Source organism: Nuphar pumila, chromosome 13 (genome assembly GCF_984573655.1).
Source record: "Nuphar pumila chromosome 13, dmNupPumi1.hap1.1, whole genome shotgun sequence".
Classification (NCBI taxonomy): Eukaryota; Viridiplantae; Streptophyta; class Magnoliopsida; order Nymphaeales; family Nymphaeaceae; genus Nuphar; species Nuphar pumila.
The window spans coordinates 56,116,163-56,138,555 of record NC_143261.1 but is presented as its reverse complement, the minus strand read 5'-3'; the positions used below and the strand labels follow the sequence as shown (position 1 = coordinate 56,138,555).

General features: G+C 34.9%; 1 protein-coding gene and 1 long non-coding RNA gene across 2 annotated transcripts in view; both read left to right on the top strand.

Moving 5' to 3' along the window:
* LOC149818443 (uncharacterized) overlaps positions 1 to 22,393 on the top strand; it is a 1,135,480-nt gene that overhangs the window by 545,212 nt on the left and 567,875 nt on the right. Inside the window, exons 10-11 of the mRNA XM_089986219.1 lie at positions 14,867 to 15,085; positions 17,355 to 17,366. Coding sequence (XP_089842345.1) covers positions 14,867 to 15,085; positions 17,355 to 17,366 — 231 coding nt within the window. The remainder of the gene's footprint in view (positions 1 to 14,866; positions 15,086 to 17,354; positions 17,367 to 22,393) is intronic.
* LOC149818448 (uncharacterized) lies at positions 1,598 to 10,646 on the top strand. The gene is made up of 3 exons (XR_016427098.1): positions 1,598 to 1,695; positions 3,163 to 3,225; positions 10,566 to 10,646. It is a non-coding gene; the product is annotated as an uncharacterized LOC149818448 (long non-coding RNA).

Genomic DNA, 22,393 nt, shown 5'->3' with positions numbered 1-22,393 from the left:
AGCGAATCAAACATATTAAGATGGATTGTCACTATGTTTGTGATGAATATCTAAGAGGAACTATTACGTTGTCGTACCAGTTGACAAATTTCTTCATCAAAGCTCTTTCCGCTCCTCGATTTCTCTTTCTCAGCAAACTTTCGATCATTTTCTCGTAAAGTTTGAAGGGGAGTGTATATATATATATATATATATATATATATATATATATATATATATATATATATATATATATATATAAACAGTTTGCCCGATAAGGGCATTTTTGTCTTTTTGTATGTAATTATAGTTGTTTATTAGAAACAACTATTTTTTCATTTTCTTATTTTTGTCTTCATTTTCTTTTTTTATTTCTATTTTATCATGTCATTGGGCCCCGCTCTATAGAGTCGATAGGTGCCCCAACAGTAAAAAAATATGACCGAGGGAGCTCCCCAACGTCTCTATGAAAGGGAGCTCCCAATGGTCTCCCTCTTGTATTTGTATATAAATAGGGGAGTGTTCCCCCTATATTTTTTCATGGCTTCCCAAAGCACATTTTCAATAATATTTTATTTTTAATTGACTCTTTGTATTGTTCTTTAGTGGACTTTTGTCTATGCACTTTTGTGCTTGTCTATCTTCTTTGTAATTGTCCACTTATGTGCTTTTGCACTTTGCTTTTATAATTCCACATACTTCATTACAACCGCTTGCATCAGCTTGCACACAGGCACATGACTGGTTTTGATCTTGAGATGTGGGATTAGCATCACTCCTCAATCCCACTCCGCTGGCCAAATGCACACTCTGTTGCAGGGCCAGCTCCCAGCATCTTACCCAAAATCATTTTAAGTATTTGTTGCTGATAAAATTAAAACAAATCCCTTTTGGTGTTTGTGATATGCACTTACACTTCAGCTATCTGCGACATTTCCTAGACTGGACCAGATTCCATGCAACACCCAAAATAATGTCCAAATGAAAGTAGCAGGATGATTTTTGAAACATCCTCTGTTGTGCTCTTTGTGACCAATGTTAAACTAATTAATGAAATAAGGAAAAGAAAATTAAACTAAAACATAGTCTTGGTTTTTAGTTGACATCAGTGGATATTTTAGGACTGTTTCATATTGTAGTATATAATGGTATTCTACAGATGCAAACTTTGTAAGCAGGATGCACTAGTAGTGGATTTCGTGATGGACATATCATCTTCACATATTTTTTTTTGTATTAATATCATGCTCTTGAAGTTTCTGGATATCATAATCTGACATCAAATATTCATGAAAAGAGATGATGTTTGCTTTTTTCTTTTTCATTCAAGCTTAAATTACGGGAGAGTATGAAAATGAGCTTTTCTTGTAATTAAAGACTTGCCATCTTCTGCGCTCTTCAGCATTCAAGTATCAAATTAATTTGGCAATTCTCTCACCTTTTTCTTTTTCCTATGATATAGGTTGAGCATAACATAGAATTTGTACAGAAAAAAAGGGATGAGATTGCTTTTTCTTCAAATGACCAAGCATCACTTGAATCTTTTCTCCAGGTGTGCTAGTGTTTCTCTTTTTTTTTGTGTTTACTAGCCATCTTCTCTCACCAACTGTTCTAATATCTCTAGGATGAAAAGAGAAAAGGGAGTGCTCCTTTCCATAAGTATCATGCAAGGATTGTTGAGGGATCTCTTTCTAAAAAAGCTGAGAAGAAATCAAGGTAATAGATGGATTTTTGTTAGAAATCTCCAATAATTAATTAATTCTCTGCTTGGCTCACAAAGGCTTCAATATAATCACAAATCGATATATACCCGAAAAAAATGCGATATTTTAAAAATACTGCCAAAACCCTCACAATTTTTTGTAAGATTTTGAAATATACAAAAAAATCATGCCGCTTCTTTTGATGGTGTGAACTTTTTTTTTGTCAGCAATCATTCAATGCTGAGCTGAGCTGGCATTGAATGGCGCATGTCAGGCAGCATTGAATGCTGACTACCGATGGCAATGGCTTTTCACTAAATGAAGGGGAGGCACCCTCGTTTTATATAGCAGCTGAGAGGGCCTTCCCTCCCCTACACATTTGGTATGGTACTGTTCAAGTAGCCGATTAGACTCTAAACAACTTATGCATATTTTTTTAAAGGGAAACTGTGTTATATGTTGCGTATCATTTAAACTTCCTTCACCCCATTGCTGAAACTACCTTATATTATATGGTATTTTGTAAATGCCTTTCACCCCATTGCTCAAAGTAACCTATGTTGTATAGTATTTTTGTAAACGCCCCTTACCTCATTTTCAAAATCTCTCTCTCTCTCTATATATATATATTTATATATATAAGGTGCTCCCAGAGCACCTACTCTCACCTAATAGAAGCTTCAAATTTTTAGAATCTGAGTGATTTTTTCGTTGATCAGACCCTATAGATATGATCTATAACTTTGCTTTCTAGTAGAAGGGAGTAGGTGTTCCCGGAGCATTACTCTATATTAATAATGATAGGGTGTTCCCCGATCACCTACTGCCACCTAGTAGAAGCTTCAAATTTTCAAAATCTGAGTGCTTTTTTCGTTGATCAGACCCTATAGATATGATCTACAGTTTTTATTTAGTGGAAAAAAATGTTTGGATCATGTGATTATGTCATACATGTAGTTTTTTTTTAAGATCTTCAAAAATCAATGGCTCACAAGGTACCAAAATTTTATGACTAAAAAAGCCTATTTTGAACATGATCCAAAACATGATTACTATCAAATACACTGTTTTAAGTACATCTATAAGATCTGATTGATAAGATGCAACCTACAAATATGATTTCTAGTAGGTGCTCCGGGAGCACCCTAGGATTGCTCTATATTAGTAATGAATTTATAAATTTTCAACTTACAGAGATTTTCCTGAGGAAAACTCACTTTTTTAACCTGAGAATGAGATTTGTAACTGTGATACCCAGGGTGTGCATCCCTTGCTTTAAGCCCAAGCATCAAGCTCCCTGGAGGGATTTTATGTGCTTGGGAGTGGGCCATACGGCAGAGCATCAATCTCTACCGGGCCCCACCACCTGAACTGGGGTTTCCTCTCAAAAAATATAAAAAAGGCAATTCTCTGCCTGCCAACTAGAATTTTTGCTGAATAAATTCATCTTACTCTGGTGGTTGTCAACTTGGTATTGCAGCATTTTGGAAGAGCCGGCTTCAAATTCTATTGAAGTTACAGAGCTTGTAAGTGGAATGAAAAGGTCAGGCAAAGGGAAAAGAAACTTGAATTTAAATTCTCCGAGTAAGAAGAAGAAACATAGAACATGAGTGTGCATTCCGTATACCTTTTTAACCGTCGTGTTTTTCATTATTGTTTAATATTGAATGATAATAACTGGATTAGTTTTATTTAGTTTTAGTCATCTAAATTCTGTACATGCTGAAGTTTTTTAGGGCTTATATGATGAAATAATTCCACTGGAGATCCGGATAAACGGCAATTCATTGAAAGGTTTAGTGCATGCTTGATATTGACTGATCTAATTTATCAAGATATCTGTGCATGAGCAAGTGACTTTTTAAGTGTTGCTGTTTCCAATTAGGAGATTCAATTCATATCAGCAGATTCACATCGATTTTAACATAAGGATATGTACTTCATGCAAGATTGATTGGCCTAGTTGTTTCCTCTCATTTGATCGTTTGACTAGTCACCTCCTCTGTAGATGTTTTTAGGTTTTTTAGTATTGTTTAGACCATTTAATTTCCTTTTTAGGCCGTAGATGCCGTTTGACTCAATTATTGGCTGTTGGGATCGAGTCTATAATAACTGAAGCCTATCTTTTATTCCTGTTATCCATCTCTCTCTCTCTCTCTATCATTTTTTAACCTAGTGTGAGTCCCTTTCATTTTATTAAAGGTGCTATCTTAAGTGATTTGTGCCAGGCAGTTTAGTTGGACAACACGTTGTAGATTAGACTCCATGAGCAGGCCAAGCTCAGTTGTATCCTCAAAGCCAAATTGTGTAAAGTTCATTGCACCAAATAATTATCAGAAGTTGGGCAATTTTCACTTTATAATTCTGGTCAATGTGTTGTATAATTAACACAACTGCTTCCTTGTTTGGGGTTGGTGATGGGGTTTGAACTGCTTTCTACTACCATGTTTTTTTTTGGTTTATAATTATTCATTGTGAACTCCTTATATACATAAAAGATATAAGACATTGGAATAATTAATTAAAAAAGATTGTAAATACGAAAAAAGAATTCATAAAACAACTTCTAATAAATACAGATTTTGTAAACCATCTGTACTCTAATATAATGTTATTTGTGCTTTCGCCGGTTGTGGCCAATTTCATAAAAAATGATTGCACTTGTATTACCCAACATTTTTGTGTTATGTTTTTTGTTTCTTCTTAAGGTATCTTGTTTTAGGATGCGCTTTAGGTGGTAAGACTGGAATAAGGTTTGGAGGAGTGATGTGAGATATTATCCGTCATTAGAAAAAATGAATAAGTATTATATGCAGCTTGATACGATTTAATAGTGTAGAACTTATCGTAGTAATCTTCTGATAACTTGTCTTCGTACAAAATGCACGTGATTATATGTTTGCACAAAATCTCCCTAACCTGTTACTCTCTACAAGAGCATGTTTGTTTTTTAAGATAAACATTGCAATTGTGAGAGTGATTGTAGGCTTTGTATCGACGATGAAGGCAATGCACTACTTGAACACATAGATTTCGTGCTTCTTTCTTACCATCGTCCAACTTTTTTTTACTTTAGGCACCACACATGTTATGGGTATTATTCTTTTGGTTTTCAAAAGTTTCATCATCATGAGATAAAGTTTTTCAATAAGAGGATTTAGTGACTTGTCATGTATTGTGAGAATCCTCGCATTAAATCTCTTTACTATATTAGAGGTTAAGCGCTTGTACATTCTAGTTGAAAAGTATATGTTAGCCTAATGTTTTTCTTTTATGACCTTAGTTGCATACTTGTATACATCTTCCCTTTGCTCCTGAATCTTTTTAAGAAAATAATTATACTTTTGTCTCGTGAGTGCTTTGGTTGTGCTTTACCAAAGTTGACCTAGTGATATTCCAAATTTATGTTAAAAGTTTTTCGTAGTGTTTTGTGTAAAATCCAACCTGACAATTTAGCCATGTATTATGAGAATCCTCGCATTAAATCTCTTTACTATATTAGAGGTTAAGCGCTTGTACATTCTAGTTGAAAAGTATATGTTAGCCTAATGTTTTTCTTTTATGACCTTAGTTGCATACTTGTATGCATCTTCCCTTTGCTCCTGAATCTTTTTAAGAAAATAATTATACTTTTGTCTCATGAGTGCTTTGGTTGTGCTTTACCAAAGTTGACCTAGTGATATTCCAAATTTATGTTAAAAGTTTTTCGTAGTGTTTTGTGTAAAATTCAACCTGACAATTTAGCCATGTATGGGAGAACATATTATGTAGCTTTGTGTGCTTATTTGAGATAGCTGTTAATTGTACTTTAACTTTGGGTATGTCATTGTATTAGTGTCTCAATTGTACATTCACATGCATAAAAAAACTACACCCATGATTCATTCGACTCGTTATCTATAACAGTAAATGCAACCGAAAATATTTGATCACAAGGATCAATACCATGGGCTGACAACAATATTTATGTATTTTTCTTTTAGGAATGTGTCATCTACCATAAGAAGTGGAGGGCTTTCTTTAAAAAACTGATCAATGCATGCACGAAAAGATACGAACATGTACATAAATCTATGTCGTCTATCAGTTTCAATGCACATGTCGATCATCGGTTAGTCGTCATCAAATAATGACAATAGGCAAAAAGCATCTTGAAAAACTCTTCGAATAAACCATATAGGATCACCTTAGTCATTTCTCATTAATGTCATGCTTGTTTGTACGTAACTTTCATACTTTCCTTGCGACTAATGTCATTTAAGATTTCTTTTAGAGTTAACTTTGGGTTATCATGTAAGTGTTCAAGAATAACACTTGAAATCCACTTGAAAGATATTTTTTTCACTACTACGTTGTCCAATGATCCACCACATGTATGCTCACTTTGATACTTCTTCACTTGAAAGAATTATGTTTTCTGCACCTTTGTTCAATGGATCCTCCAAGTGGAATGAACCATAGTCCGCAAGTTATTTCTCATGCATACTACAGTTACTCTGTTATTGCAGTTTTTCATAAATTTTATTTTATAGTTATTTCTTATCACATGATCTTTAAAAAATTATGATAGTGCTAAAGATTATTAAACCTTTTGTCGATAACAACTTCTCGATCTTTTGACTATATTGATAGCCATTGAAATCGTTCTATATCATTAAGTCTTTTGTTACACAGTTGCTCAAACAACTAAATTGACTTAACATCAATGATTGCCAATTGCTCTTTATTGAAATAATATTCATTGAGCAATAATGTAAAGTTTATAAATTTCTCAAAAATTTTAAATAAATAAAAGATTTTTTTTTGTGAATTATTTTGGTATTTAACTTTGATTAAATATCATTTTTTAGAAAATTACTTAGCTAATATTGATTGATTAATTAGCAGTTATTTATGGATAATATTTTGGCATTTATTGAAGTTATTTGATATTTAATTGGGCAGTTATGAGGCTTTGTATGAAGTATTTGGATCTCGACCTCAATATAGATCTAAGAGGATCAACCAACTCAAATGCAAGTTTGAACTATTTGAATGAACATATAAGATCCACTCGATCTCAAGTTATTTAGGATTGGATCTCCAAATGATTTCAGTCAACCGAAATAGATTTGGGTAGGGTTTTGATTTATATCGGGGCTTAAATCAGGCATAGAAGAAATTTAGATCCATTTGAGACGCAATTGGATCTTTCTTTAAAGTAGAAAGTGTCTTGGATTTATTTAGAGACCCAAATGAATTCTACTAAGTAAAATAAGATTTGGATATATTTAGATGACCCAAATGGATCTCACTAAGAAAAGGACTTTTGGATCCACTTGGAGACCCAATTCGATCTCATCAAGTAAATAAAATTTTAGATCCATTTGTGACTCAAATGGATCCTATTTAAGTATAATAAATTTGTTTGGATCCACCTAAGACCCAAATGAATCTCATTTAAATAAATAGGATTTAAGTCCACTTATGACCCAAATGAATTTAATTATATATATATATATTAGTAGGTTGGATTTGGATTTAATGAGATCCAAATAGGTCTCACCAAAATCCAAATCCAAGCCCACTTGTTTTCCTACTTAAAACTAAAAAGAAATTCAAAACCAAATTCTAATTTCAAGTTTTTCTTTCCACACTCGCCTTTGAAAATGTTTTTTCCCCCTACTTTTTTTCAAATCAAAAAGGTTTTCCCCCTTTCTAATTGGATTTTTTCCTTTTTTTCTTCCTATAAATACTCTACTCATGCCCCCTCTGCCCATTACATTCCCTCTCACCTGTATCTTAAACTTCACTCATGCTCCTCTTCACCCTTCACTCTCCCCTCTCTCGTGTAAACCCAGCACCACCACCACCAGTCCACCACCACCACCACCACCACCACCACCACCACCACTGCCCATCTCTCTCCTGATTTTCGTCTTGCACCATACCATTGCCATCCGATTCTCTCCTTCCCACCAACTGGGCAGCCACCGATGGCACCCACTAGTGCCACTTTCACTGACTCCTGGTGACTGCTCTCAGCCGCTCCTGCTGAACAACCTCCTCTCTTTGTTGAACCACCCTGTTTTGCCTCACATAAAATAACAATTGAATAACATGCTTTTCATCATAGATACTATGCAGCATCTTTGATGTGCATTTTATCATTCATCATAAGCATTTACACTGGCTTAAAACTACGTAATAATTTCAGAAACATGCATATTCAAAAAACATGAGCCATATACATATATTTATTCATAAAATCTTGAAATACACTCGTATTTAACTATTCATAAAATCCAAAATACATATGTTAGAATATGTTTGTAAAACCTGAACATATACGTGTCTTTTATTGAAAACATGTTCAAAATACTCACATATGGAAAATTTTGATACTTTTTTAACATATGCACATTCTTGTTTATGAAAAACAAATATTACTTAAATATATATTTTCTCAAAAGGCATGCAACACAAACAATTTTTGAATATATATATATATATATAAACTATGTAATTATGAAAACCCCAAGCATTTCAAAAAACCTAAAACTACACATATATGTTAAAGTTATTATAAACCTACCTTGTAATGCATGTGGTCTCACGAGAAATAAAGAAATTTCAAAAAGGCCCTCGAGAATTCTCCTCGATTAGCATGACATTGATCGTATTTTATTGACGATCCAACTATGAGCGAGGACACGTATGCTAACCTCGGTTTCCAGTCCGATGATGGTAGTGAAGAACAAGGTTGTGGCAAAGGTGACGACCACAAGCGGTAGGGTCAAGGTTGGCGAAATGACCTCGCTGAAGGAGGTGATGGCTTTTGGTGACATCGAGGTCAAACTCGTGCTCAACTCAGCTTGGCTAGGTTGAGTGCGGGTCAGTTGGACCGACCCAAGTTCAGTTCCCCAAACGTGAAAGTGGGCACCGACAGGCTCTGTTGAGCTCCGGTTGGTGAATTGAAGAAGAATGGAACTTGTGTTTGGAGATATGTGTTAGTTACAGTATATTGCTGCATTATGGTTGTTTTGTGAATTTCTCATCTGTTGGTGAATTCATATACGATAAGATAAAACACTTATTTCTTGGTTTGTGTTGTAATGGTGAATTCATATGTGATTCTATTTATATGCAAAATTATGTGTATGTGCATGCATTATGCATAAGAGCATGATGATGTCTTAATCTACCCCAACATTCTTGAGTGTGACTGATACTGTGTATTGTGTGTGCATGTGTGCACGTGCATGATTGGTTTGTAACATACTATTGGTGTGTCTGATGTTGCTTTTCAGATATGGATTTTGATATGTTAAACAACTGAAGATATAGCTGTTATGCTAATATAAGATCTGTCTCTCTTTCTCTCCTTTTTTCGCTTGACTTGAACGAAGAGATTAGTAATGTCCCTTACCAAGGGAGCAGGTTTTACAACTCCACCGAATGAAATTGTGCAAAAACATGAAATTAAGGCTGATGCATTTATGCGAACTGCTAAGAATCATGCCAGCCATTAATGTATTATGAAGCTGTAATATAGACTATGTTGGTCGCTTTCATTTGTGGTATTTTTCTGAATGTAGCTAGTTCATGAATGATTAAGCATATTTTCCCCTACTTCGTTGTGTTGAAGGTCATTTGTAAGGAGTGGAGTGGGAGAACAATATCTACAGGAAGCACAAGGCTGGTGGTATGCTTATTTATGAAACCTACTCCTTATACATTTACTTATGGGAATATATTTATCCTGTTTTGTATAAAACTTCTCAGGTCTTGGGTGTTCCTTGGGAGGTAGATGATGAAGGTTTAAGGCAACACATGAGCCAATTTGGTGAATTGGTTGATGCAACAATTATTAAAGTAATTGTTCAGGCACTGTTACTGCTTTGTTTGTTTTGAAATAATTAACTTAACATTGTACTTGTGCCTTATTTTAATTGATTTTCTGCTTCTATGGGTTGTGGAACAAAAAGGGCACCATTACCTTCAATTATTTGTCAATTGCTTTTCTGTGGATTCAAGCACATGCTATTGTTTACACCCTAGCTCATAACTTCAAAAAAAAAAATGATGACTGTGAGCTCCGAGTCGAGCCATATTCCGAGAAATGCTATCTTGATGGTGCTCATGGCACCCTGACAAAAAAAAAATTAAGTCCATACAATGTGTGTGAACCCCAAGGCGGGTTCGGGATTTTGAGAATCATCTTTGAGAAATAATTGAGAAATCAAATATGAGATTTCTGAGGCTCTGGGTATACCTGAAAGAAGGTATATGTTACCAGACCCCTCGTAGTGCGATAGCTCGCACTTGGTTATAAAAAAAATGTAAAATGAAATATAAAACCTTTGAGACTCTGGGTATACCTGAAAGACGGTATATGTTACCGGATTCTCCAGGCTCTGGGTACACCTGAAAGATGGTGTATGTTACCGGACCCATGATCTACCTTGGAGAGGGTAGGTGGTATGAGCTTCATGGATGTTTGTGTTTTCGTGAGAGTTAGGCATCTCACCGTATGGTCTCAGTTCACTACAATGTTTATGCCTGTGCTTACCCACAGGGTGAGAGTAAGATAAACATTAAATAATTTAAGTTGACTGAAAACTTATTCCTGAAGAATTATGTACTGTTGATATGACTTTCGTAAAACTTGTAGAATCTACAGCTTGTGCTAATGTGGATAAATGTATCTTTAGTTTAATCCTCTTTTGCACTGTATCATGAATTGAAAGCATAATCATTTTCTTAGAATGATATAAATTTCCATGCTAGTTATATCTGCAGTTGTTGCACATATTTGTACACAGGACACTGAGCACCACATATAGATATAATGCTTCTTACGCAGACAGGGGAGTCTGACCCTTCTGCATTAAAATTTTTCAGGTAACGCATAATTGGAGCATCGTGGAGTCGTATTTGGAAGTAGTCAAGAGATCTCAGTTTTTCAGTGTTTCCTATTTGAACTTTGATTAGTAGATTTACATTTTTGTTATCGGTGATGCATAGACTATTTTCTAGATCACGCATTTATAAATCATGATGTTGTTTCTAAACCTGCTTTGATATCAACTATGTAACGACCTCAAATTCACCTCCGAAAATATATGATTTTTTTTAAAGAAAGTGAATGATGCTATAACTGATCTATGGTCCTGCTTCAACCAAACTAAGCTCTAAGACGTCAACTTCTACGCAAGCACTAGCATTTATAGCCCATTAGAACTAAGTTCGCAAAAGAGACACCAAAGACAAGATCCCTTTGTCAAGATGAAAACGAAATACAACTTTTTTTTTAATACTAAAAACATCCCACGAATCTAGGGTACATCACAGATTCACATCCCAACACACCAATCATTCATTTTAAACCATAATTTAAAATGAAATAGTTCAAACCAAAATTAAAAATTAATAAACTTTAACTTTAAGTTCATAAAGTTTAAATCAATCCCATAACATATAGAATCCAGCAACCATAATAAATTTTGTCATCTCTAGCAAAACTAGTCGCATCATCACCTACTCGATTAAGTTTGAGAACTCACAGTTCTCATACAAAATATTATATTATCCAATAGTAAAGAATAAAGTATAAATCCACTAAACATCAAGTTTAGAAAATATTTATGTGCACATAACGATTCAGATATGCTTGCAACATAAATAAATTCAAGCATACTTGCAATATCACATGATACAAAAATCGATGCATATATTATGCATATACAATACATGAACCAATGCAAATTGCATGAAAAACTTTTATCTCTGTTTAGAATGTTTCTTTTGAATGCATGTATATGTTTAATACAAACCAATTTAAGTTATTCTCCTAACCACTTCGCGGATACTAGCATGGGTAAAATTCTGAGGTCCAAGGTAGATCCCAACTATATCTTAATCATACACAATTATATTTTATTATGTACTAGGATCTCATATATGTTTCTCGATCGACTTCGAGCATCATCACCCAATGTCGTGACGACAAGGCCTACACATCCTCCAACACCATTTTTCTTAATATACCAATATGCTACAGTTGAGCCAATCTCACGATCCTCGACAAAATGGTGGAAAATTTTCTACAATCATGGCTAGGAACATGAACCTTCATATCGGGTTCTTGGGACAAACAATGCAAATGTTGTTCAGTATCCTCATGGTCCCTCATGACCGTCATCCAAGGATCCCACCATCATCAGAGGACAATCAAAGAATCATATTATTGGTATATTGTTAAGGTCTCTTATACCTCTTTAAATTATCATACACTCTTTCCACAAAAACATAATGGATTTGTATATCCATAACATGCACCTCATCATGCATCATCTGATTGGGCTACCACCCTACTCAGTCATAACAGTGTATCATTATATGTCAATAAGTATAATTAATCATATGCATCATAAGACAATATAAATAATGCATTCACATGATTATTACAATAATATTTTACTCACACACGGCCTCAATAGGCCCATGTGTAGCTTAATCATAAGTCACAATACAATCTCATTCACCTTTCGAACCGTCTCATACATTCAAGTAAGCATTTTGCATTATGCGACATATCATGTTCACAAGCCACATACCATAATAACATATTATACATAATCATCATAAGCATATATAACATCACATTAGGCTATACATTATTATCATATTGCATATAATAAACCTGGTTCAAATCTGGAACCAATACATGCATGTAATTCAACACATCACATGCAAACTGGCAAAAACAATTTACATGCAAAACTGTAAAAACAGAATCTTACATGTTCTTAGAAGCTCAAACATAAATCATATAAAGTGATTCTGGATCTAAGATTTTTAATGTACATTCATATACACATTAGCTATCTACAAGAAGAAACCCTGACCTAAACCCATTCAGAGTCAAGAAATAAATTTTTTAGAAACATCGATTATTTTTTGTTCACTGAACAGTCTAGTCCGGTTTGATCTTTTCAAAGAAAAGTTAGTCATTCATCACACATAACGAAATAAATTCTAAATTTTTTACTATGGTTGGCTTGATATGTCTAACAGATGTCCCCAAAAACCCAGACTTAATTTTTTTTTAAATAATTAAAAATTTTGTAATACAGACTATTTATATTATTTAGCAAACTATTTTTTAGAAATTACAGATTCTGGACCAAAATTTCAAGATTTTTAATTCTTAAACTGTAAATAATCTGCCTACATGATTTTTATCGTGTGTTTTACCATATATAAGCTAACACATATAAAAATATCAACCATAAATCTAGAATAATTTGGGAGGTATAATTTTTACAAAAATATGCAGCCTACAAAGATTTTCTATCGGGACATAAATTTTGTGTCGACTTGCGGAGGTCATATCTCTAAACCCGAAACTCATTGAGCTCAATTTTTTTTTGAATTGCTTCTGTATGTCAGAAACATTTCTAAATTCATAATTTATGGGTTCATCGACTTGAAAACTATATTTTTCTTTACAACAGATCAAAATAAAAATACTTAACAACATGCAGTTTTTAAGAAACACATCAAGAACTTTATGTTTTCATCCAAAACACTAAGAATATGCAACCAATGATTTTGACTCATCAAAAACATATCATATTTATACATAAATATATGTAAGCATGTTACATATATGTAACACAGAAGTATCATGCATATCATGAATTAAACACAATAACCAACATTTTTACTTAAGATAATATATTTTTCTCAAAATTGATTTTTGAAAAAGGATTTTGAGTTTATAAAAACATCCAAACAACTTTATAATCCATCAAAATCATATTAACTCCAGGCATAAACATATCCAGCATGTTACAAATATCAAATCTAACTTATAACATGAATTTAAATACGAATCTACATCATTTTTCATTAGAAAATAGGTTAAATCGCTTCTGCGAATTAAAATGGATATTATGAAAGCAAAATAGGGTTTTAAATATGAATATAACATAAATCGAACCATAGAAACATGATTTCATGTTTGATCGACCTATCCTAAATTCTAAACATGTTGAATAATGTAAAATCTTGTACCCTAATGTGAATAAAAATAAATAAAATATTGCACACGTGAATGAAGATCAAAATGCAACAAAGCTCTCTCGAAAACACGAAAGAGATCAAAAATATCTTCCTTAACGCAAATGGTTGTTGTCTAAAGCCAAGGTACAAACCTTGTATCAGATCAAACACCTAAAAACAAAAGAAAAAATGAGTATGATGGGATATCAGATCAAACACCTAAAAAATGAGTTAATCCGAATGACCTTTGTTATCAAGAAAGTCCTTATTTCTCTAACTTGTTTATTGAAATGTTTGAAAATAGTAACAGAGTTTATTGCTTTGCTAGTGCTGACGTTGGTTTTCAAAAATGCTGTTTAACATCTATAAGACTTTAACAACACTTCTCAATTATTAATTGTGATATTTTTAATGACATTTATCTCATACTTCAAATGAAGTTTGGAGGCACAGGAGATCACGTCTCCCTCTCTTTTTTTTCTCTCTCTTCGTGCCCTTTCTTCCTTTTTTTTTTTCTTCTTTTCATTTTGTTGGGCGCTTTTGGTTTGTTGGTATTGCTTTTCCGAGGGATTTGTGTCAGGAGCAGGAGGAGAAACCGGTGCTCTGAGTATGAAATTTGGTTTTTCTTTTTCTTTTTCTTCTTTCTCATTTCGGACTATCGTTTTGCTGATTGGTAGTGACATACCCATCTATTGATTCTCTCTCTCTCTTGATGGAAGGGCTCATGTTTTTGGATCTTAATTTTCGTTTTATTTTTTGTGGTCTTGCTTTTAGAACAGAAAAAGGGTTCACAAATCCATCTTTTAGCTCCCCTTTGAAGGAATGTGTTGGGTTTTTGGATTACAAACTTTTCATGGATTAAGAAGTTGAGGTTTGGGCCTTTGTGTGGTTCGGCTGGTTTTCTGAGTTTCATCTTTTCGGTCTGATTTCTGAGACGGAGATTTGGTTTATGACGAACTAATGAGTTCCTTTCTGTTGTTCTTTTTGTTTTTCAATGGATTCTTTTGGTCCTATTCCCTCTTTTCAATGTTCCTTCCATTGTTTTCTTCTATTGGTTTTGTGGGTGATAGTCTAAATAGAGAATATGGGTGTTATGTTTTCTTCTGGATAAAGAAGGCATTCCCCCTGATTAGCAGAGGCTAATATTTGCAGGGAAGCAGTTGGAAGATGGGAGGACTCTTTCAGATTACAACATCCAGAAGGAGTCCACCCTTCACTTGGTTTTGAGGCTTAGGGGTGGAACGATGATCAAGGTGAAGACACTTACCGGGAAAGAAATAGAGATCGATATCGAGCCAACCGATACCATCGACAGGATCAAGGAGCGTGTGGAAGAGAAGGAAGGCATCCCGCCTGTACAACAGAGGTGTGGTCTCTGTGTTTTTCACTGATTGTCGATGGGTTTATCCGATCACTTAGTTTAGAAAGAATTGTGTTTTCTTGGTTGAGCATTTGCGTGTAAGTTTTTGTTTCTAGTGTCCCTCTGATTTATCGTCTTGTTATTTGGTTTCACATTGTTTAGCTGTTCTGGAATCTGAATTTCTCTTGTCAACCTTCAATTGGTTTGCTTGGTTATTTATATCTTAAACTTCTTCATTTGGTTTTCTATTCAGCTAATTTTCCTAACTGATGTTTCACTTTTTTTCTCCATCATCGGCATTACCGTTACTATTATATGTTTCCTGCTTCTTCGATTGTCAAGCTGGGTAACTATCCCTAGTTGGGTTCAAACGTTGCACACCTTGGCTACTATAATGCAACTTTTAATAATCTAGCTATCAGTGTAATCAGTTGTTATCTGTGCATTTGATTGTCCCCTTGGATAGCTGTGCCCAGCTCCCCTCTTTTATAACTGGTTCATATGATCTGTTTCTCAGTTCTATCTATTTTTGTGTGCTGGTTGTAGTGATGGCATTTCATCTCATCCTCGCTGTAATATGTATGGTGTCTTTTGTAGGGGACACAATCGAGTTCTGTCCTGCTCGTACAAATACCTATCAGTGTACAGTGTACATGCTTTATTAAAGACGGATAATGTTAACTTTTCATCTAATTTTCTATTCATATTTTCTTTCTATAATTTCTCGTAGATGGCTTATTGGATTAGAAAGTTTTGGTGTTTGGGAAATTTTGACATTGACCTTCTTTCACTTTTATTTCTTGACATGTGCACATATTTTTGCAAAATAGGGTGAGATGTTGAGTTGCATGTTGTGTGTGTGTGTGTGCTCGCTTGTGCACATGTGTGTGGGTGTGTACATGTGTGTGTGTGTGTTGCGGGCATGTGTATGCATGGTTGACAAACCAAGAATCTCAGTCAAATCTCAGTTGACCTGCAACTCATGACTTGGCAAGTCAACTCAGCTGACACAGGAGTTTTTTCTTAATATATTTAAAAGTACAATTTTTCATGAAATAAAACTATATATTTAAAATATTCAAAAAGTTATGAAAATGTAAAAAGAAGAAATATGATTAACATGACAAATTAGAAGTCACATATCATGTCATTTTTAGTGGTTGTTTTGATAACCAAGTATATCTATGAGTACCAAATCAAGTACAAGTATGTCAATTAGATGCATGTGGAAAAAGTGTAGAATGCTGTAAAATAAAAAGGTATTGGATTTACAAATTTAATCACATGGGACATGGAGATATTCAATTAATTGCATCTACTGTTAGATTGCAGCGCATAGGGAGAAATCTGCCCATGTCAAAAATCACAACTTTTCGGTTGTAAAAGGACTTTTTCACCCTTCACACGTGAATTTCCTTTGATATGTGAACTTCCCTCTCAAATATCCAAATATGTGAATTTTCTCTTACACATTTGCGAATGTCCTTATGCTTTCACATTTGTGAATGTTCTGACCTTCACATGTGAATGTCCAAATGTCTTCCTGCTTGTGCTCTTATGTGATTTATAGTAAAAAGAGTTTGTTGAAAAAAACTGACACTCCAAAAGCACGATGGGCATTTGGCAACACTTCAAAAGTATCACTAAAGCCTTTAGCAAAGCTTTTGCCTCTAGTGCCGCTTCAAAAGTACATATTTGGGAGAAAATCGTAAAATAAAAGAACGCCATTTGCATATTTTGGGATAAAATTTGCATATTTGGGAGGACATTTGCATAAAATTTGCTATCTCCCTGGTTATAATTTTGAACAGGGTGCCTAAGAGTGAAATTGGTCTGAACTTTTTAATCTCAATCTCCTAGGTTATTTAGGAAAGAGGACCAAGAGGGATTCACCCCCATCTCCCTGGCAAACATGAGTTTCTATAAAGATCGTTAAACACTGCCATAAAGTCTCTCTGGCATGCTGGCCAAGCCACCTTAAAAAATTCAACAAGGAATCCGTCCACCTACGGGGCCTTGTTGTTGAGGAGTTTTCATTTTGTTTGCTTGACTTCATCTACCAATAAACCCCTGTTCACGAAGTCTTGCACCCTCGAATCAAAACAACCCATGGGGGTCTCACTTATGTCAAGAGAGTCCTCACCCATATTGGAGGTAAAAAAAAGTCACTAACGTATTTTGTTGCCTCCCTTTAGATTTCATCATTCTCATAAAGATGCCCTCCAATTGACAAGGCCAAGTGAAGTTATTTCTTCTAGAGGAAGCGAAAGAACTTAGTGTTTTTATCGCCACAACACATCAAATGTACTTTGGATCTTTGCTTCCATTTAATCTCCTGCCTTGCTCTTCATTCTGATATATCATTGATCAATAGATTTTTCCTGTCATTTAATCCCTCCACCTCATGTGCATCACCCCGCCATGCTGCCATCTCCCTCTGCATTAAACACAGTTCCTCTATCTGCTTGAATCTCACAACCCCTTCTCCTTTGGATCACTCAATTAATCGAGTTCTTATGTGGTTTATTTTTTTGTGAATATAAGAACAGCCTAAGCGGCTACCTGCGGGTGGGCTCACCATCCTTCTATGCTTTCAACCAGCTTTGGGTCCCTCAACTACCATAGTTCAAACTTGAACCTTCGATTGCTCATCCATCTTACCTCCCATTCGAGCATTATTGACATGTGATCCGAAATGGATATAGGCGCCGCCCCATGGTGGCTCGTCCATCACGGAGTCGCTCCCACCACCCCTACTCACAATGAACCTTTCAAATTTCTGCATGCAAGGGTCTCTTCTCCTGACTGACTAGGTATAAATGTTACACCAACCTTGTGAAAATGGATTTCAGAAAAGAGATCTCAAGCCTAGAGGCACGTTCTTAAGATCGCTATCTTTAGAACTTCAATCGCCCCACTCCGGGAAGACCGAAGATGCGAAAAGGGGTTTGATGCGACTGAGTTCCCAGGATACAACTAGGCTTGAACCTCCAGAGAGTCACTGCTTCGCAAGGACAGATGATCTCTACCACACTTGTACTCTGCAAGCCAAATCGAGAAGAAGGAAGAAGAAGATTTTTTTTTTTTTTGAGAGTCGTAAAATTCTTGTATATTCAAAAGACGAAATAGAAGATATTTATAGACTTTTAGAGAGGCCAAAACGTTTTGCGATAAATGAGATTAATGGCCATAAATCTGACGGTTTGAAAATAGGACGAAAAAGACCTGAACGGTCACCCACCTTTGACTGTCAATCAAAGGCCTCCAAAACCGCCCAACAGTCACAATGCAACATTAACTCGATATGCATGCAACTTAAAGCTTTTCAAACGGCCAGATAACTCAAACCGAAAAACAAAACGGATATTTTCACCTCATAAGCACCTCGCACCGCTGCGAGCGTGCAAAGTGCAAAGTGCCACATTGCGCCTCAAGCTCCCTTGTGCACGCACGTGTGCGCGAACGGCGCGTCCGTTGCTGCACGATGCGCAGCAACGTCCGCAATCCACCTAAAGAATCAAGGCTTACCAAAGTAAAGAATAGATAACAAGCTCTATATTTAAACCTCTTGAAAAACTTTTCTCTCTTAGATATGGGACTAAACTTTTTCAAAACTCTTTTGGTAGTAATCATTAATATTTTAAAACTTTCCTAACAATCCCCCACTAGTTTTAAAATATATTTGGCTTGCATAGAAACTTATGCATTAGTGAGAGTGTCTGCATGACTTGAACCCCCACTATTTGAAAGAAAACCTAAATTAACCAAGGTGCTAAGTGGACTTACCTTGAACTTAGCTCCTTATATTGTTAACGGAGTTTTCAATCATACATAGGTTTCCAAAAGTACGATTGTGTGGATTTCATGTTGGCACATTTAGAGCCTTGTACTTTCCTGGATTCATGAGTGCTCTAGAGAATTGCCAATTCTCATAAGAAACAGCTCACATTTCTACACTCATATAGGTGAGTTTGTCTAGGTGTACTGTAACACACACCTTAGCCTTTAGGCCTACAAACTCATTAAGAGCTATTAGCTCAACCCTCATATTAGTTACAGCTCATGAGCACACATCAATAATGGGCTTACATAAATATGCTCAATATCTGTCATTCACCAATTCGTTTCCCATTGAACCTATGCATGTGGGATCTCCAGCGCTCTAGGTTGGGTATCCTTAGGTGATGACTTAATTGGCTTAATTCCCATTCCCCTCGAAGTTTTATTGATGACATCTCTCGAAAGGCCTTTCGTAAATGGGTCTGCCAAGTTTTGACATGACTTCACATATTTCAATGAAATAATATTGTCATCAATCATTTGTTTTATAAAACTGTGTCTTAGACTAATATGTCTAGACTTCCCATTGTATTTCATATTACCTGCTTTACATATAGCTGATTGGCTATCACAGAACATTGAAATAGCAGGTATAGGCTTCTCACCTAGTGGAATATCCACTAGCATATTTTTAAGTCATTCAGCTTCTCTACAAGCAGATGCCAAAGCAATAAACTCAGATTCTATTGTAGAATGAGTTATACAGGTCTGTTTCTTAGACCCCCATGCAACTGCTCCTCCTCCAAGGGTAAAAACCCAACCACTCGTAGACTTGGAATCTTCAAAGTCAGTATTCCAACTTGCATCACTATACCCTTCAATAACAGCAGGAAACTCGGTATAGTGAATTCCATAGTCTAAAGTATGCTTTAGATATCTAAGAATCCTGTTCACTGTATTCCAGTGTTGATGACCAGGATTATTAGTGTATCTACACACTTTACTCATTGCATAGGCAATGTCAGGCCTTGTGCAGTTCATTGCATACATAAGGCTACCTACAACACTGGCATATTTTAATTGTTTAACACTAGCACCATCATTAGGAGTCAATTTCATATTTGGATCATATGGGGTGCATGCTGGTGAACTATTAAGATATCCATACTTTGTAAGAATTTTCTGAATATAATATGATTGACATAATACAATGTCATTTTTATTTCTTATAATTTTGATTCCTAAAATAACATCTGCAACACCCAAGTCTTTCATACAAAACAAGGAAGATAAAAATCTTTTTGTTTGATTTATGCATTCACTATTGTTACCCAAAATAAGCATATCATCAACATATAAACAAATAATAATAATTGAGCTACTATCTACTTTACTGTAGACACATTTATCCGCATCATGAATTTTAAAACCATTATGCACCAGAGAACTATCGAATTTTTCATGCCATTGCTTAGGGGCTTGCTTTAATCCATATAAGGATTTCTCAAGTTTGCAAACTTTGCGCTCTTGCCCTAGCACTACAAAACCTTCAGGTTGCTCTATATATATCTCTTCATCTAATTCTCCATCCAAAAGGCTGTTTTCACGTCCATTTGATGAATTTGAAGCTTATATATGGCAGCCATGGCAATCAGAATTCTAATAGTAGATATTCTGGTTACAGGAGCAAAAGTATCAAAATAATCAATACCTTCTTTTTGTTTAAAACCTTTTGCAACCAAACGTGCTTTAAATTTATCGATTGTACCATCAACTTTTAATTTCTTTTTGAAAATCCATTTGCAGCCAATAGTTTTGCAACCAACAGGTAAATCCACTAATTTCCATACATTATTAGACATAATTGATTCTATTTCATCATTAATAGCTTCTCTCCAAAAGGCAGCATCTTGAGAAGACATAGCCTCTTGAAAAGACACAGGATCATTCTCAATTAGAAATGTATAAAAGTCAGAACCAAAATTAGTTGGTTTTCTAATGTGTTTACTGAGTCTAACTTCAGTTTCTGGTTCATCAACACAATCATTAGAATATTCAATCATGTCATTTACAGGAAGTTCATCTACTATAATCCGCCTGCCATCAAGAAGAGAATCAAATGCATTTTTATGTTCTATGAAAGATGCATCTCTAGATTCTACAATAACATCATTAACAATGTCCAAAAATCTATATGCTTTACTATGTTTAACATACCCAACAAATGCACATTTAAATGCTTTAGGTCCAACCTTCTTCCTTTTATTTTCTGGAATTTTAACATATGCTAAACAACCCCAAACACGAAAATAATTAAGATTAGGTTTCTTACCAAAACACAATTCATAAGGTGATTTATCAAATTTGGAATAAGGAACTCGATTAAGAATATAACAAGCAGAAAGTATAGCCTCTCCCCATAAGTTGGAATGCAAACCCGTATTAAGCAGCATAGCATTCATCATTTCTACAAGTGTTCTGTTTTTTCTTTCTGCTACTCCATTTTGTTCAGGAGTTCTAGGAGTTGACGTTTGATGGATAATACCATTATCTTCACAGAATTTATCAAATTCTCCACCTAAGTATTCACCTCCTCTATCTGTTCTTAAATGTATAATATTTGTTTTAAACCTATTTTGTACTTCAGCTAGATAAAGAAGAAATATAGAGAATGCTTCAGATTTATGTTTCAACAAATAAACATAACAAAATTTTGAGTAATCATCTATAAAGGTAATAAAGTACCTATTGTCACCACGACTCAAAACATTATCCATCGTACACACATCAGAATGCACTAATTCAAGCAATTTATAATTCTTTTCTACACTAGGAAACTGGAGTCTAGTTAGCTTAGTTTGAATGCATGTCTCACACTTATGTTTATGTTCTATTCTCACATGACACGGAAGAAGACCAAAGTTATTCATATTATGAATGCAACGAGAATTTATATGTCCTAATCGTGAATGCCAAAGAAAATAGGAGTCAACCATATAAACAGAAGTAGTAGCTTCATTTATGCTCATCTTGAACATACCACCAGTGGCAAACCCTTTTCCTACAAAGATTTTTCCTTTGGTCATAGTTACAATCCAAGACTCAATAACAATCTTAAAACCATTTCGTGATAGGAGATCTGTAGAGATTAAATTTTTTCGAACTTCTGGAGCATAGTGGACATTCTCAAGTGTTAGGACTTTCCCGGAGGTGAACTTAATTTCCACACTCCCTTTTCCCAGCACTTTAGTTGAGGAAGAGTTTCCCATAAAGAGATTGCATCCTTCCCCCACTACTTCATACGACTTGAACAAGTTCCTGTCGTTTGCCACATGAACAGTGCTTCCAGTATCCAGGTACCAGTCTTTATTTGCAGCCACCATAAAGGTTTCAGAGATTACAGCAACAAGCCTCTCCTCTGACTCATTTGGCTTAGGACCAGTCCTCTTTCGTTCTCTGCATTCTCTAGCAAAATGGCCAAACTTGCCACAAACATAACAACTAATTTTCTTTTTATCAGTTG